At 42.2% G+C, this 17,359-nt stretch overlaps 2 protein-coding genes and 1 long non-coding RNA gene across 6 annotated transcripts in view; all 3 read right to left on the reverse strand.

Moving 5' to 3' along the window:
• The window catches only part of LOC148003418 (disks large homolog 5-like), a 56,783-nt gene extending 43,199 nt beyond the window's left edge, over nucleotides 1-13,584 (reverse strand). Inside the window, exon 1 of the mRNA XM_087568636.1 lies at nucleotides 13,480-13,584. The gene's annotated coding sequence lies outside the window, so the exon portion shown is untranslated. The remainder of the gene's footprint in view (nucleotides 1-13,479) is intronic.
• LOC148003419 (disks large homolog 5-like) overlaps nucleotides 1-17,359 on the reverse strand; it is a 169,718-nt gene that overhangs the window by 5,045 nt on the left and 147,314 nt on the right. Inside the window, exons 1-3 of one of the 4 annotated variants that reach the window (XM_087568609.1) lie at nucleotides 2,640-2,813; nucleotides 1,763-1,922; nucleotides 297-428 (exon numbers count right to left, since the gene is read on the reverse strand). In XM_087568609.1, coding sequence (XP_087424735.1) covers nucleotides 297-428; nucleotides 1,763-1,922; nucleotides 2,640-2,769 — 422 coding nt within the window. In that variant the 5' untranslated portion in view covers nucleotides 2,770-2,813. Of the gene's footprint in view, nucleotides 1-296; nucleotides 429-1,762; nucleotides 1,923-2,639; nucleotides 2,814-6,006; nucleotides 6,278-17,359 lie in introns of those variants that run through there. The other 3 variants (XM_087568611.1, XM_087568608.1, XM_087568610.1) reach the window with 3 other exon arrangements.
• Nucleotides 1-17,359, reverse strand: part of LOC148003420 (uncharacterized) — a 59,967-nt gene that overhangs the window by 5,045 nt on the left and 37,563 nt on the right. The window lies entirely within an intron of this gene.

The following is a 17,359-nucleotide window of genomic DNA, read 5'->3' on the forward strand; positions in this document are numbered from 1 at the left end:
AGACACCCTGTCAGAGTCCTAGAGATTCAGAGTTGATTGATATTCCCATCATGGTGCAAATCTTTTCTATCTAGAGGATCCTTAATGGGGAAAATAAGAATTGGAGGGTCTTCTACACCCTTCACAGGTAGGACAACTGAGTCCAAGAGCTACAAATCTAAGACCCTTGCCAGGAGGCAGCCTTCTTGTTAAGAGTCAGACACTACAGAACCAGAGCCCTGACTTTGGTTCAAAGTCACACAGGACAGAAGCATTCCCTGCCTAGTGCTGGGTTCTCATCACTGTCAGTGACTCACCGGTAGGAACTGTTCACTTGTATGAGCTCCTTGTACCTCTCCATGGCATCACTTATTGAGTTGGTCATCATTTGCATAGCCATCATTCTCATCTCATGTTCGGATTGAAGTACTGGCAATTCGACATCCAGCCTGGGTTAGGTCATGGCCAAAGGAACAAATAACGATTTGAACTCATGATTTCAGAATTAGGTGAAATGTAAATAAAAAATATATAATAAAACAGTTCAAATTCAAGCAATGGTGGAAGGGAAGAAAGTGGCAAACTCAAAAACCAGACCAAAACCCAACAGTGAGACTCAATCCACAGAAAAATATTTCCATGTACATAAGCAAACATTTGTTTTGAAATAAGGACTCCTTGGAATCCTGAGGAGATATGGTTCTGCAAAGACTCACTATATAGGAGGGGCAGAGCCTGAGAGATGCCTGTTTGGGAATAACAACTGTCAAGACCACAGTGACCATTTCTAGGTCACAATAAACAATCCCTGGTAATTAAAAAAAATAAAAAACTAAAGATCAAAGCAGGTGAAACAAATTAGGTGAAATCAGACTGTTCTCTCTATTACTTAAACTCAGTATGTACCACATACTTGCTCCTTCAAAGTATTTGTACTGGTTAAGTTTATTATCCTGGGCACAGGACAACAGAGTCAAGGGACCAATTGGAGGGACCTGACCTTCAAGAGCTGGCCAGGTGAGCATTATAGAATTGACTAGTTCAGGAAGAAGATTCCTCCAGTCTGTGCCACAGCTTTGGGCCCAAGAGAAAGCTGTGATGACATTTCTCTTGTTTTGAAAGCAGGTATACTCAATCTTTGGTTTCTATTGTTACATGAATTCTCAGTGGGCATAACTAAGTTTGACAGGGAAGAGGATTTATAGCACGTCCTCCCCTCAGGAGAGTCCTGTGTGCCACCAAGGTATACAGAAGGAGCAAAGTGCTCTGTTGATCAATGTGGGCCTCCACATACTCATCACTATCATGACCTGCAAACTGTTGATCAAACAAATCCTCAGACCCCATCAAAGGTCCCAGACCTCCTGATCCTGAGTAAAACACCAACAAATACATCCACATATATGCATACCAACCCATATCCAAACGCATTTAGAATGCCAACTACATCCATGGAGGTGCCATAGAATCAGTGTATAATGAACAAATTCAGAGTAAAAGAGTGATGACCTGCAGGCATTTCATTCACACACACAGTTGCAGCAAGTGTGACCAGGTTCTTCCAGCTGTTGACAGAACCAATGCATCTCCAACCACCGCAGGGTCAACTACAAAACTGGTTAACCCTAAACACACAGCACCTAGCTTATCTCACAAGCTACTGCATACCAAGTCTCCTTAAAATCCAGGATGAGAGGTGAAACTCTCTCGTGCTATGAGGAAAGCTTGGGTTAGCAGAGAGAGAGCACAAGACAGTGAACAGGTTACTGGGCATAATGACTACCTGTGGTCCCAATCATCATAGATATAAAGGTCCAGGATTTGGTAAAGTTCATCCCTCTCGAATTGACACTTCTGGATTTCAAATTTGAGTTCCTCCAGTTCCTTTAGACACTCCTCTTGCTGACTGATTACACTTTGGGATGATGCCTTCCTACCAAAACCTGTAGATAGATAAACCCAAGTGAATTTGCATATTTGATGGCCCATGGGAGGAAAAGACCATTCTGAATACCAAAAGGCAGCTGAGGAAGATGAAATGGTAGACTGGGTGAATCCCAAAAAGAGCAGAAAAGCTATTTTGAAGCTGGACTTTAAGCTATGACCCTCTTCCCAACCTCTAATGCCATACACGTCCTACACTCACTATTACAGGACCCCTAGCACTGAAAGTTATAACCTGACTGAGACATAAACATCTGGGATAATGTTATCTCATATCAGATGTGGTGCAGTTAATCTTGGAGTTCATAATGCTTAGCACCATCAAGCTCTAATCATCTGTGTTCCAGCCCAAAGTGTCTGAGAACTCAATTCATGACTAGGGGTGCATCCTTCCTTGTTCTCGCCATCAGAGACTTATGTAACCTACAGTAATCTAGAGGATGAAGTGCTTCAACTCCCAACCATGGATGGTCACATTGTTAATCTCACAGTGCCTCCTCCTGCCATTCATTGACATTCACAGTTAAAAAAACTTCAAGAAAAGACACTGAAGGCTTACCACTTTATGTCTTTCTCTCAAATTTAAGATTAAGAACTCCTGACTCTTGGTTTGCCTTTGAGAAATCCCAAGGCTCCTGCTTGTAAGGCCTAGTCTTAGAAGGCACATCTCAAACCTACCTCCTTGAGGATGTTCCCCAACTCTGCCCAGGACTCACCAAGCCTTCCCCAGAATGATTTCCTCCTTCCTGTTTCACTAGAGAGGGGGTCAGCTTCCCTCTGACCTGGTGCGGTCTTTCCTTGATCTCCCCTTTCCTTCCGAAATAGCCTGAGCAGCTGGCGAAACATGCCTGCTTGTGAACCCAAAGGGAACTGAAGAAATATCCCAAAGGCAGTTGGTGTCACCACAACACTGGTGACATCACAGAAGTTTCTAGGGATCTCTTAGATACAATAGATTGCCCAGTGAAGTGCTTACTGGTGATGTCACTGGAAAGTTCTATGGCCTACATACTAACCAGCTTTCCCCAAATTAATGATTTTCTGTGGGGACCCTTTCCTCCAGTCTCTCATGTGTCGCTGGGAATACCATTTGGCAACCTCTATTTCAAAGCTAGATATTTCTCTCTGCTTCATTAGAAGTCAACAATGCTTTTGCTGGGGAGGGTTGCTTACAACTCTGAATTGGAGAGCAGATTTTTCTTAGCACCCAAATCTCTAGGGACCAAGGAGGAGGGAGACATTTCTTAAAAGGAAATCTGCTACTTGAGACAATGCATGTGACACACATTTCCATTCCTAAGCTTTTCCCTTCTTCTGGAGGCCAATATATTTCTTCTATACCTCTGAGTGTATAAATCCTGGAAATATTTGCTTACTGTGCAGTCCTTGACAGCCGGCATTGTTTCCATTTACATATCCATGTATTTCACAAAATGAATGGTCTATAATCCTATTTTTTTGCAATAAAAACTCCTTTTCCATGGGAACATAGGGATCAACTACAGGGCATATATAAAAGAATAAGTTTCTGTCCCTTTTATATATTATGTAGGACATCTTCCCTTTCTCAAATATAACAAGACAATTAAATTGAACATCATTGAGCAAATGTCAACCTGGACCTTGGGTTACTACGTTGTAACTACATAGCCATCACTTTTACAATATCATTCTTCCTGAATAGCCAAGTCCAGGCATGAGAATATTGGGGGCTGCACCATGATCTTTTACTTCTAGCAAACATAACAATCAGGAGGACGGGAAGGGAGTGGAATGGCCTGAGGTCAGGTTGAAGCTCAATTTTACTGGGTCCATAAGTTCAGGACGGTGTCCATTTGGCATTGTGATATGTGGATTCTGTCTTCTTATCCTAGGTTTTATAATCCCACCTGAATGTGTGCTACAATGCCACCCAACCTCACAGATGTAAGAGTGAAAATCATGTATGACGTTTCTGGGAAGAACTCTTGCCTTTTACTACCATCTGGAGTTATACAACATCACTATACAAAGCTCAAAAGAGAGGGGTGCAGATGTGCGGGCCTTAGAAGTTAAGGATCTTTTCTTCTGATTAAGCCATTTGTTTTTCCTATGTAATTTTTCCCTTGCTCTTTTACTAATGGTGGCTGACTTCTTTCCTGGCCTGAGGTAAACTGGAGTCCAATCTTGTGGATTACTGAACCTTCTATTTTTGAGATGACAGGCCCACCAAGGGTCCTACTGCATACAGAAGGTATGAGTAAGTCTCATGGGCTGGAGTAAGTTAAAAACGTCTGTGACAAGAAAGAACTGATTAAGAAAACAAGAGACCAGCTGCTCATCAAGATCACAGTTGTATGATAGTAAGAAAATGTGAATAGGGTATCAGGTGAAAAGATAAATTAATTAGGAGGTCATAGGCCTAGAAGGGTTATCCTTTGCTCTCAGTGGAGCTGCCCTTCTTTCTGCCATTCCTCGCCCTCTGCCACAGGACCAGAGATTTCCCCAGACAACTGGCTGGCCTTGCCAAAGACCTGGCAGGGCTTCTCCCTGTAGAATAGGACACACAGAGTCCTTGAGGACTCACCAAGAGGTCTCCTCCACACAGGTTCCTTGTTGTCAAAGGGAAATGTTCCTGCAGAATCCTGCCATGGCAGCAGGAATTTCAACCTGGCTGCTCTTGGTCCAGCTCACTGGGTGCAGGCCTGAGGCCCAGGGGTATCTGGGGAAAGAAGCAGCACGCACTACCTCACAGCTCTCTCTTTGTTGGATGCAACTGCTAGGACTGTGATAGGATGCTTGTTTCTTTGTGTGTTAATTAGAAATACCTACAAAGCTGATTAAAGTTGCAACATGCCTTCATACCCAGAGTGCAGAATGTTTTTAAATCATTGTTGTTCCTGTTTTATGTTTGGATTTTGTTCTTTAATCCCCTCAGGAAATTTCCCTGTGCTTAGAATGTTAATCACATGCTTTGGAGGGATCGATTGTTCAAGTTAGGCAAATCTTTTGTTCTCACCATCACTTCCCAGATAATGCCATTACTTACTTTCAAATAAGAAAACAGTCATAGAGAAGTAAATTAACCTATAAGCTATCACAGAAGAAACACTTCATGATTGTGGAATGTCACCCCAGTATTTTGTATTTCCTAAGTTATTTTTATTTTAAACTTTTTTATTGGATTTTTTTGGGTACATTTCATCTTTTTTAAATCCTTAAAGGTATCTTTTATTCCTCTCGTCCCATTTACAAGGTGGAATTTCACCTGTGATTGTTAGTCCAGATAGTTTGGTCAATGGCTTAGATATCACCTTGGCCTAGTTTCCTTGGCATAAGCTGTGTTAGAAGCAGACTCAAAGATTCAGGACCAACAAATAATAAATTCCACTACATCTGGATACCTAGCCTCACAGCCAGGAAGGGACTGTATTTCCATTCACTATTTAAAAAGATGCAGTTCAGTAACATGTAAAAAAATTTCTCAAGTATATTAAAGTGTTTACCATGGTCATACAGTTTTTCAAATACCTGGCATTCATCTTTTTCCAAATCCTAAAATTTCTTTCTTATTCACATTTTTGATTATTTTTTGGCATTAGTATCATTTCTTTAAATTTTAGTTTTTTTAATAGATATATATGTTTTATTCAAAAGTTATTCCCTTTCCCAGCTTTTGGTCCATAAGCCCCCCTGCCGTGACCTCTCCCATATGTATGGTCCCCCAATCCATGCCACTTAGAAACCCCTTCCCGGACATTCCCCTGCACTGAGGGTCCAACCTTGTTAAGAACAAGGGCTTCCCCTTGCACAGGTGCCCCAACAAGGCTATTCTCTCCTACATATGCAGTTGGACCCCTGAGTCAGTCCATGTATAGTCTTTTGCTAGTGGTTTATTTGGTTAGCATTGCTGTTCTTATGGGGTTGCAAGCCCTTCAGCTCTTTGAATCCTTCCTCTAATTCCCATAAAGGGCGTCCTGTTCTCAGTTCACTAGTTTACTGCTAGAACTGACCTCTTTATTTGAAATGCCCTGGATGTGTCTCTCAGGGGAGATGTATATCCGGTCCCTTTCAGTAAGCACTTTTTAGCTTCATCAATCTTACCTAGTTTTGGTGGCTGTATATATATATGGGCCACATGTGGGGCAGACTCTGAATGGCTGTTCCTCCAGTCTCTGCTTTAGATTTGGCCTCCATATCCCCTCCTATGGATATTTTTGATCCCCATTTTAAGAAGGAGTGGGAACATCTGCACTTTGGTCATCCTTCTTCTTGAGTTACCTGAGATCTGTAGATTGCATCTTGGGTAATTCGAGGTTTTGGTCAATATCCACTTATCAATGAGTGCATACTGTCAATGAGGGGTGCTGAGTACCTGGAAGAGAATGGGGGATAAGAGATGCGAAGAAGGACTCCACGACAAGAGTCTGATCAAGGCGACCATTTTATTTTTTCCCAAGGCTGAATTTGTACCATAAATAGGGTAACAGAGAGAGGAGAGAAGTAAGAAACATTTACCCACGCCAAGGACACAATATTCATGAGGTCAGGGAATCGGCTGATGTTGACAGGATGTCAGAAAGGTCACAGGTTTGTCATATCTATTTGTCAGCAGGATGTTGGTTTTTCAGAAACGTTACAGGTCATGACATTGGGTATCTTAACGTCACACGTTATCATGTGATTATTCATATTGACCACCACATTTGTATTAGTCTTCTGCAGCTCGCTGGGGATTTTCCATGAACCCAGTCATACTTAATGCTAACTGTCGTGCGCCCAATGTCCCGCCAGCAAGAACGACGCGCGGCAACAGGATTCTTCTGTGATCAAGCTTTTACTGTGTTACAGCTCTTCTTAGTTTTACAGCTCTTCTCAGTGTTACAGCTCTCTTAGTGTTACAGCTCTCTTGAACAGGGACCCCGAGCAGCAAAATCGCTCAGCTTATATAGACAACAGTATGCTAATTATCTCTCAGGGATTGGTGGGGCTTGGATCACCCCACTACTTGTCCTCCAGGGATTGGCGGAGAATGAATCACCTCATTAGCATATTAATGCTCAACTGACACCTGGTACATAAACCGCACATGTGCAGTACCGCTGTTCACCACTAGACGGAGCCCTAGCAAGGGGAAAAGCCTGCACATGCGCAGAAAGTCGTTTATATACTGACAAGGCTGGATGTGGGCACCATCTTTGTTTCGCTGCGCTGCTCTCTACAGTTAACCATAATAATAACATCAATAATGTAGGGATTCGAGGCCATCCCTCCCAAGAGCATACCAAGAGTGCTTTTCTGTGATTGGATTACCTCACTGTGGATGATATTTTCTAGTTCTTTCCATTTGCCTATGAATTGAACGTAGTCATTTTTTTTTTTGATAGCTGAGTGGTACTCCATTGTGTAGATGTACCACATTTTTCGAATCCATTCCTCTGTTGAAGGGCATCTGGGCTCACTTCAGCTTCAGGCTATTATGAATAAGGCTGCTATAAACTCAGTGGATCATATGTGTTTGTTTTATGTTGGAGTATCTTTTGGGTATATGCCCAGGACAGGTATAGCTGTGTGCTCAGATAGTAGAATGTCCAATTTTCTGAGGAACCTTCAGACTGATTTCCAGAGTGCTTGTGCCAGTTTGCCATCCCAGCAACAATGGAGGAGTGTTCCTCTTTCTCCACATCCTCACCAGCATCTGTTGTCACCTGAGTTTTTGATCTTAGTCATCCTGACTGGTGTGAGGTGGATTCTCAGCTTTGTTTTGATTTGCATTTCCCAGATGACTAGGATGTTGATCATTTCTTTAGGTGCTTTTCAGCTATTCGATATTCCTCAGCTGAGAATGTTTTCTTTAGATCTGTACCTCATTTATTAACAGGGTTGTTTGGCTCTCTGTACTCTAACTTCTTGTGTTTTGTGTATACTTTGGATATTAGCTCTATATCAGATGCAGGATTGGTAAAGATTCTTTCCCAATCTGTTGGTTGCCTTTTTGTCCTAATGACACTGTCCTTTGCCTTACAGAAGCTTTTCTGTTTTATGAGGTATCCCCATTTGTCGATTCTTGATCTTAAAGCATAAGCCATTGGTATTTTGTTCAGGAAATTTTCCTTAGTTTTTATGTCTTCGGGACTCTTCCCTACATTTTATCTATTACTTGTAGTGTATCTGGTTTGATGTGGAGGTCCTTGGTCCACTTGGACTTAAGGTTTGTACAGGGTAATAAGGATGGGTCAACTTGCATTCTTCTACATGCTGACCTCCAGTTGATCTAGCACCATTTGTTAAAAATGCTATGTTTCTACCATTGGATGTTTTATATGGTCAATTTTGGAGAAGGTACCGTGGGATGCTGAGAAGAAGGTATATCCTTGGTTTTAGGGTGGAGTGTTCTATAAATATATGTTAAATCCATTTGTTTCATAACTTCTGTTAGTCTTTCTATGTCTCTGTTTAATTTCTGTTTCCCTGATCTGTCCATTGATGAAAGTGGGGTGTTTAAATCTCCTACTATTATTGTTTGTGGTGCAACGTATGATTTTTTTGAGCTTTAGAAAGGTTTCTCATTGTTTAGGGACACAACTGCTATATACTTGACAAATATAGCAATCACGCAGAGCATCCGTAGAAAGCCTGTGACACGTTGGCCATATGAGGATGAGTGTCATGATTTTTGTAAGATCTTTCCTGTAATTGGTGGCATGGCTTCCCACAAACATGGTCCAGTAGTCTAAAATCTACTCCTTGGTAAGCATCTTGTTTTATCTGACTCATACACCAGATGCCGGGCCTCAGCCTGTGCATGGTCATAGTCCTGAGGGAGGATCCAGTGGCGAATCTCATCCTAGTCCAGCTTCCCATCCTTGTTCAGATCTGGGAAATCATTGAACTGCTCCCCAGACAAAACCCAGTCTGTCTCAGGGCAATTGTCCTCGTGAGAAAAAGATGTCCACAATGTACTCATCCTGGTCCACAAAACCATCCCCGTTCTTGTCGATATCCTCCAGGGTTTCCAGAACTACAATCTCCTTCATATGTTCTAAATCCTCTTAGTGTAGAAAAGCAATGAACCCGTCCTGAGTAGCTGTCAGGTCACCGTCAAGGCCTTAAACCTCCTCTCATCTCGTGGAGGCAACTTTTTAAAGTTGTGATGATCCGAGCTATCTTGGAATTCAGCAAGGTTAACCAGGTAGTAGCCATAGTTGGCCTGATTGTATTCTTCCCAGGAGATCTTTTCGTATATGTCCCTATCACAATCCTTCCAAAGTTTAGCCACATTATGGTTGATGTATCTTTTCTGTACCTGTTTGATCCAAACTTTCAGGTCCTCAGTAGTAACAAGGCCACCTCCATCACTGTCAATTGGAACAACAATTTTCCCCAGCCTCTCCTGCTCTCATCCAGGCTTAGCTATCAAAGGTCTTGGAGTCCTCCTTGCCCAGGAAGTCCTCATGATTGTACAGGAAGCTGTCCTAGTCCTCTGGTGGCCACTCGCCCAGCTCTGAATCAGGACAAACCATGTGCTCCTTGCTCATCTTGCTCTTGGCCCTGAACACCAGGAACAGTGCCAGCAGCAGCCCATGGGGAGTCCCAGGCTGACACCATACACCACAGTCACGATCAAAGGGAGGCAGCAGGGAAGTAGGGGCTCAGAGCACCTTAGCAGCTGTCCATCCCCAGAGAGGGCTTTTGTTACATTTCAAATGTTATCCCTTTTCCTGGTTTCCCATTCACTAAACCCCCTTATAACACGCCTCCCCCTTCTACTGTGAGGGTGTTACCACCCACCCAAACTCTCAGGCCTACTGCCTTCCTGTTCAGGTTTCTTCTACACTAGGGCATCAAGTCTTAACAAGACCAAGGGCTTCTCCTCCCATTTGTGCCCAAGAAGGCCATCCTCTTCTACATATGCAGCTGTAGCCATGGGTCTGTCCATGTGTACTCTTTGGATGGTGGTTTAGGCCCTGGGAGCTCTGGGTGTTTCTTACTGCTGTTCTTATGTGGCTGTAAACCCCTTCAGCTCCCTCAATCCTTTCTCTTAACTCTCCATTTGGGACACTGTTTTCAGCAAAATGGTTGACTGCAAGCATCTGCCTCTGTATTTGTCATGCTCTTTACCCCACTCTTTTGAGCAGATCACCACAGAGCAACGAAGATGTATTGTCTTGGCATGATGGTGTGTAGACAAATAGTCGATTTCTTAATTCCTAATGATGGTTCTATAAAAATTCCTAAATTAGATTTGTAATTTTAAGCTTATAATAGGACTGCTATTATGTTTTCTCTGGTAATCAAAATTTCATTGAGATCTCTTCTATTCTTAAAGTGTCATGAGTGAATCGCTTCTCCAATACCAAGGAGGCATCTACAAATTAGAGCCCATCCTAAGAGGGTATAAACCAATTAATCAAAGTTCATAAAAAGAGAACTAATGATTTACTATAGGTGCAAGGACTGAACATAAATAATTGACTGGATTTGCCTATAGGTAATTTCACTTATACTTTTCTCTTAAAAATTACAGCTTTTAACTCTCCATGAACATGCACAGCCAGTGACAGATGGTGACTGTTTATCCTGATGATTACTCTTCATGCATATGCACGTAAACATTCTCTGTCGTAAACTGATTATCCAACTTATGATTTGAATTCCTGTGCAAACTTGTGGTGAACTTTTCACCATGTGATGCTGTGTTCAGAAAGATATACAAATGCTGAGGACAAAGAGACAGAAGCTTTTTAGACAGAACTGAACTGAAGAGAACAGAACTCAAGAAGAACTTAGAAGTAAAGGCATAGCGTTGAGAGTAAGGCATTGAGAATAAGGAATTATTGTGTCATAAGAGCAAGAGGAAAGGAGATAATAAATAGAGAGCAAGGAGAACCTTCTAAGTCAAACTTTATGGAGGCAAACTTTTGTCTTTTAGGAAAACTGAAGAACTTAGAAATAAAGGTTAAAATCACTGCTCTTCAGCCTTCAACCTGGCTCACTGGCTAGCCTGTGCTCTTCAGTCAGGCTCACTGGCTAGCCTCTGCTCTTCAGCCTGGCTCACTGGCTAGCCTCTGCTCTTCATTCAGGTTCACTGGCTAGACTCTGCTCTTCAGTCAGGCTCACTGGCTAGCCTCTGCTCTTCAGTCAGGCTCACTGGGTAGCCTCTGCTCTTCAGTCAGGCTCACTGGCTAGCCTCTGCTCTTCAGTTAGGCTCACTGGCTAGCCTCTGCTCTTCAGTCAGGCTCACTGGCTAGCCTCTGCTCTTCAGTCAGGCTCACTGGCTAGACTCTCCTCTTCAGCTGGGCTCACTGGCCTATGGGGCCCTAGCACATCACTTAACCATCTGCTCATGATTGAGTGACCACGCTGACAACCTGACCGCCCTGACTTCTTAAAGTCATTCTCTAGAAAGAGCACAAGAAACCAAAGAGAAACACCACAGCAAACTTTTCCCGTGGACTTTGCTTAACCTTAAGTGCTTTCATTATTTCTTTGAAAGAGTGAAATATGATTTTGGCTATTTATATGTCCAAGAAAGCTGTGCAGTAGTCATTGCTTTAGGGTATTTGGTGCTAAATCAAAATATTCCTTTATTCTATTACGATGTTATCTGTATGCTGTACGATGTATGTTTAGAAAACACAAAACTAAATTCCTAAATCTAGATGTTTTAATACATCAGCTCATGGAGAAACATATCTGCTTACCTATCTAGACTGCCCTTTTTTGCTATACTGCAGGTAAAATCAATTTTCCACACTAATTCCATTATTTTCAAGAATTATTAAGAGTAAAATAAGTTGAACATAATGGCCAGAAAGGGATACTGTCAAGTTGTCTTATGTGGGACAAGATACCAAGCTATAACTGGTCAACCTAAAACCACCTGTTCCCAAAACTAACAGAACTTACAGAAAATACATACTTTCTTATCATTCCTCCTCCCCGATGGTCAGTGATTTATTGAGCACCTACTACGATCCTAGCACTGTGCATCTAAGGGTGTAATGGTGAATCAAAAAGCTTAATAAAAAGCCTCATTAAGTAATAAAGAAAAATGAAAGATGACTTTGAAACTCAGAATTCAATATAAGCAAAACCACCATTTCTTTAACTGGTGATTTCTGAAAACTTCATTATTTTTTCCATGGGCTTCTACCGTAATGATACTCAGTCTTGATTTTGTAAGTCACAAAAAGCAAGTCACACTTCTTTCTTGGCTCCCAAACTGTCAAAGAGAACAACACTGTCACTGTCCATTTTGCTTCCCTATCAATCCTGCTATGGATGGTAATGAATTCCAGTCTTTTCAATGTGAAAACAGGCTACCACTTGAGGGGAAAGGTTATTAAAATTACCCAAACCGGTATATTCTCTAAAATTTTCACATAGCATTTTACTGATATCACAATGTAAATTCACCACAAATATTTATCCAATGAAAATATTGAATAGCTCTGCAAATAGCATTGATAATCATATATACTTGAAAACAACTATCATGGAAACTAACGACGTAATAGGAGAAAAGTTACATCACTTAAAGGTACAGAAGCAGCAAAAAAGACAATATATTTCTTGGTTTGAAAGTTAGGTGATACACTTGATCTCTAAAGACAGGAAATGTACTTGATTTTTAAGACCTTCAACTGTGCCCTGTCCACACAGAAACTGCAGTAGATGACAATCTTTTGTAAGATTTATTTATTTATATGTGAGACCATGCAGCTGTCTTCAGACACACCAGAAGAGGGCATCAGTACTCATTACAGATGGTTGTGAGCCACCATGTGGTTGCTGTGATTTGAACTCAAGACCTCTGGAAGAACACTTGGTGCTCTTACCCACTGAGCCATCTCTCCAGCCCTCACAATGGCCTCTTACACAGCATCACAGTGGTCTATTTCACTAGATGGCTCCAGGGTTATAACAGAGAAACTTTCACAGTTCCTGAGCACTTCTGAGTTCAAACACCACCAGTGCCCACTCTGTGCTGTTGGCACATTCTGACCTGTCTCCTAAGGGTTGTCAGCCACAAAAGCACCAGACAGCATTCACTGCCCTATCCTAAAAACCCCCTCGACTCTGAAAAAGCCACATTCCATGCTTGCTCCATATTTGAGGAAGCCAAATGGTTGATCTGGCTCAAGGCTCTACTTTTCTTAGCTCATCAACTTTCTTTTTCCACTTCTTGTCACAAGAAGTATTTTTTTTATGCTGCAACTACACTGCAGTGTGTGAAGGAAACCACCATAAACTCTGGGTGTCAAGTCTTGAAATTTAAAATTCACAAAACAATTCATGGCTTTCTAATCATCACCATGGAAAATAAACAAAAACAAGCAGAACCATTCCAAAGGAATGTGCTGATCTGAAGGCCTGCTCACAGCAGGTAGGAAAGAATTAAATTATGCAGAACTGTAATCTCTCAGAGCTTTGGAGGCTAAAAAAGAGGAAATCTCTGTTGATGTTCCCTTTTTCCGAGTAATTGAAGGAGGGTATTTTACATCCTCCAAATACAATCTCTTGCAAGGGGCAACCAATTTCAAAGTAGATCAGAAGAAATCTATTAAATAATACATTCATTGCCTGGGGACCAGACCGGAGGTCCGGCTAGGGGTCCTCGCGAGCACCACGCCTCGAGGTCCCCTGGCAGGACTGGCCTGGGCTTTGTCCCTGGACACTGCGAGGCTGTAGTCTCTGTTGGAAACCCCGCCGCTGTCATAGCGCGCCCTCCCGTGGCCGAGCTGACCCCCAACGCCGCTAAGGCCCCCTTCCCTGGCCGCTTCTTCTGCTTTTTCTTTTCTTTTTTTGCTTTCTCTTTTTGTTCGCCAGGTGGCGCCTGCGAAGAGCTCGCTTCCAGCAAGGAGGACATCGTGCAGGCAGAATCACCTCTGGGCCCTGCCGGGGTCGGAGAGGGAGAGAGAGGAGTCAGCTTGGGCGGCGGAGCCCTGACTGCAGGCACCTGCTGACGGAAAACTCGCCCAGGCACACGCACTGCTGCGGGCGCCAAATAAAACGCGGGCGCCCGTTCCCTCAGGCCCCGCGCTCACCCACGAGCTACGCGTGCCCTGAGGCCCGGCTCGGGCCCGGTCGAGCGGCAGGGTGGGAAGGACACGTGTGCCCACTCCGTGGTGCAGGCAACACGGGGAGGCGCAACATGGGGAAGCACGTGCTACAGAGCACCTGGCTCAGTCCAGGCGGGTCAGTCCCCTCTCAGGGCTCTGGGGAGGCCCAGGGCGGCTTCTGCGGCCCCCAGGCCTACCTTGACCTAACTGTGGCCAAAGCCTCAGGAGCTACCAGCTGCCCCAGGCTGGAGGCTTGGGCATGGGGATTGTGGTTGCCACTCTCCTAGGCCAGCTCAGCAGGGCGCAAGCCACCACCTGCTGTCCTCACCTGAAGGCATCCTGATGGGGCTGAGAGCCCAGATCCAGCAGGCAAGCCTCAGGTTACCGGGCCATGGTCTTGGCTCCTCACCTTGTTGCCAGCCCCTCACACATATGGCAGCATCACACATATGGCTCTTTCTACCAACCGCCACTAATCACCATTTGGACATTCCATTACAGTGTTGTCAAGAAGAAAGATGCAAACAAACACGAAAAGAATGAAATTTAAAATCTTTTTTATCAGGCTGGAGAGATGGCTTGGTGGTTAAGAGCGCTGCTTCTCCATTGCTCCCAAGTACAATTCCCAGCAACCACATGGTGACCCACAACTATCTGTAGTGGGATCCAATGCCCTCTTCTGTCTGAAGCTCTCTTCTGACATGCAGGCACACTCGCAGAGTGTTCGTGTACATAAATAAACAAATCTTTAAAAATAAAACCTTCTAATCAGTTAATGTATCTACATCTAGAAGCTAGGAAAGGGTCACAGCAATATTAAAAATAATTCAGAAATGGTAAAGGGATGTACAAGAGTCACAAAATTCACTGGGCAAGATGGTGTTTGCCTGGAATCCCAACACTCACAAGGCTGAGGTAGGTGGATTGCCTTGAGTTCAAGGGTAGACTAAAGTGTGAGACCTTATAATAGAAAACAGAACAATTGGGGAGGGGATGGAGAGAGAGAGACAGAGAGACAGAGAGAGACCGAGAGGGAGACAGAGACAGAGACAGATAGAGAAGGAAACAGAGAGACCTCGATGTCATTTCCTGCACTGATGACAAGCTACTGAAATGTGAATGTCTCCTACCAAGCACTGAGATAATGCTAATGACAGAATGGGTTTCTTATTAAGATATCATAAACTATAGATGGAAAAGTAAAGGAATGTTTAATAAATAAAAGAGAAATCAGACATCGAAACCTAAATTTAGAAGACTGTATATGTTTAAGTCATAGGGGAGGGGATGAGACGATGTGGGGGAGAGAATAATCAGAATAAATTGTATATGTGTATGAAAATGTTAACTAAGAGCAACCAATGAAAAGAGAAAAGCAGGTTTATTTTATGATGAAATTGAGTTCCCATATGGCACTATGTAACATTTTGTAAATGGATTATATGAATTATCTGCAATAAAAAAATCAATTGTTATTAAAGATGTGGTTTGTTCATATTAATTTAAGTGTTTTAAATTCTTTTTATTTATTAGCTTATTTATTGATTAATTATTTAAGACAGGGTTTTCCTATGTAGACCAGGTAGACCTCAAAAAAGAGACCCACCTGCCTATGCCTGCAAAGAGTTAGGATCAAAATTATATACACACACATGAAATTTACATTCTTAAAGTGATAAAAAATTACAGCTATCAACTTGGTACAATTATTGAACAGTAATCAAGTGAATAGAAATATCAGAAACACATTTAAGGCATTAGGTTACTGTTGTTAAAAGGATCTTTACCAGCATATATAATTTAAATCATATAGGAGATACATTGTGAAAAAAAACATGAAACTGGGTAAAGATGATTTAAATTTTTTTAATCTATTAAAAATTTTAAAGTGCATTCGATATGAAAGCTCTAAGTGATATACTTCACACTTTTGCTTATATACCATCTTCAATTTTATGTGCATTCTACAAATATTGTCCATGTTTATTCAGGCTCTTATTATTTTCCCCATGACTGATAACATTCACAGAAATCATATTGAGCAAACTGTATATGTTGACGTATAATAGAATTGTATTCTACACAGTATAGCATAGAAATATGTATACATAACTTCCCATATGTGTGTATATACATCTGTAAATGGCTCAAGAAAATGAGTATCACTTTATCATTGTGGTATTATTGTCATCAAAATCCTGAGAACATTGAAATGGCATCAAATAGTGACCAGATCGGCAAAAAAATCTACAAAATAAAACTCTTATAAAGAATCTAACAATACTAGCAAAAGATGCAAAAATATTAAAGTCTCAATGAAATAAAAAGCCCAGATGAAATATTGTATAATATTTTATCAACTCTAGGATAATTTATTTTTGTAAAACTATCAATAAAAGGCCTGAATTTTGAGGAAATCAAAAGTAGTACAGTATAATTATGCAGTGGTCAATATTGATGCATACCATTTTACATAACTGCATAAACTGTCTTTCTTTTATTCCTTGGTCTACAGTCGAACTCGGATAGATTTATGGGGAACCATTACATTGTAGACTTAAACTGGATTAATTTGGGGGTGAGTAAGTCATATTGTGGTAAAGTTGCTTTAAAAATAAACCTTTTGATATTAGTACGGCAAATGATTCTCCCTGAAGGAAAAACCAGACACCAAGAACCTAGACCACTGATGTCCAGGAGAAATTTCTAGATGATAGAAATATTCTATATCTGCTGTGTTTCTGGCTTTGGATTCTGGCTGGCTGTTTGCCTCCTGGTTTGCCTGCTGTGACTAAAGGGGCAGATTTTAGTTCTAAGTTTAGTTCATCTCAAATAGCCATGTGTGACCAGTGGGTGCCATTTGGACAGTGTAGCCACAGAAAACTGAAGCAGTGTAACCAAAGACTCACCTAGGAGTCAGTTGACGTCCTAGAAGTGACTTGGGAAAACGTTGGCAATGATAGCCTCTTGGGGAGCTCACCTTCACCAAAAGCAAACTGTGAATCCTTTACTCTTCTGCAATAGTCATAATGCAACTGGTCTCACACCCACCCCAACCCTCACCAAAGACACTTGAGAGGGAGCTGAACCCACTGTGTGCTTTAGATTTCAGTTTAGAAAGCACGTCCTTCAAAGTGGAGCAGACTGAGATTGCCAAGTCCTTGGCGTGGCTCCAGGGACTTGGGCCTGATGTGGGTGAGTAGGAAATGAAGATTGACATTGGACATACATACATGGGGAAGGCTGGGTCCCTGAGCTGGAAAAAAATGCAGCATCCCAGAAGCTCAGCATGTTTATTATATAGAGTTGGCAGGAAGCAGGGCTGTTGCACAGGGCAGCAAGGAGGTGGGCATTACATGCAGATAAACAAGGAGGGGAGGAATATGCATATG

This window comes from Rattus norvegicus, chromosome 9 (assembly GCF_021556685.1).
Source record: "Rattus norvegicus strain SHRSP/BbbUtx chromosome 9, alternate assembly SHRSP_T2T, whole genome shotgun sequence".
Taxonomy (NCBI): domain Eukaryota; kingdom Metazoa; phylum Chordata; class Mammalia; order Rodentia; family Muridae; genus Rattus; species Rattus norvegicus.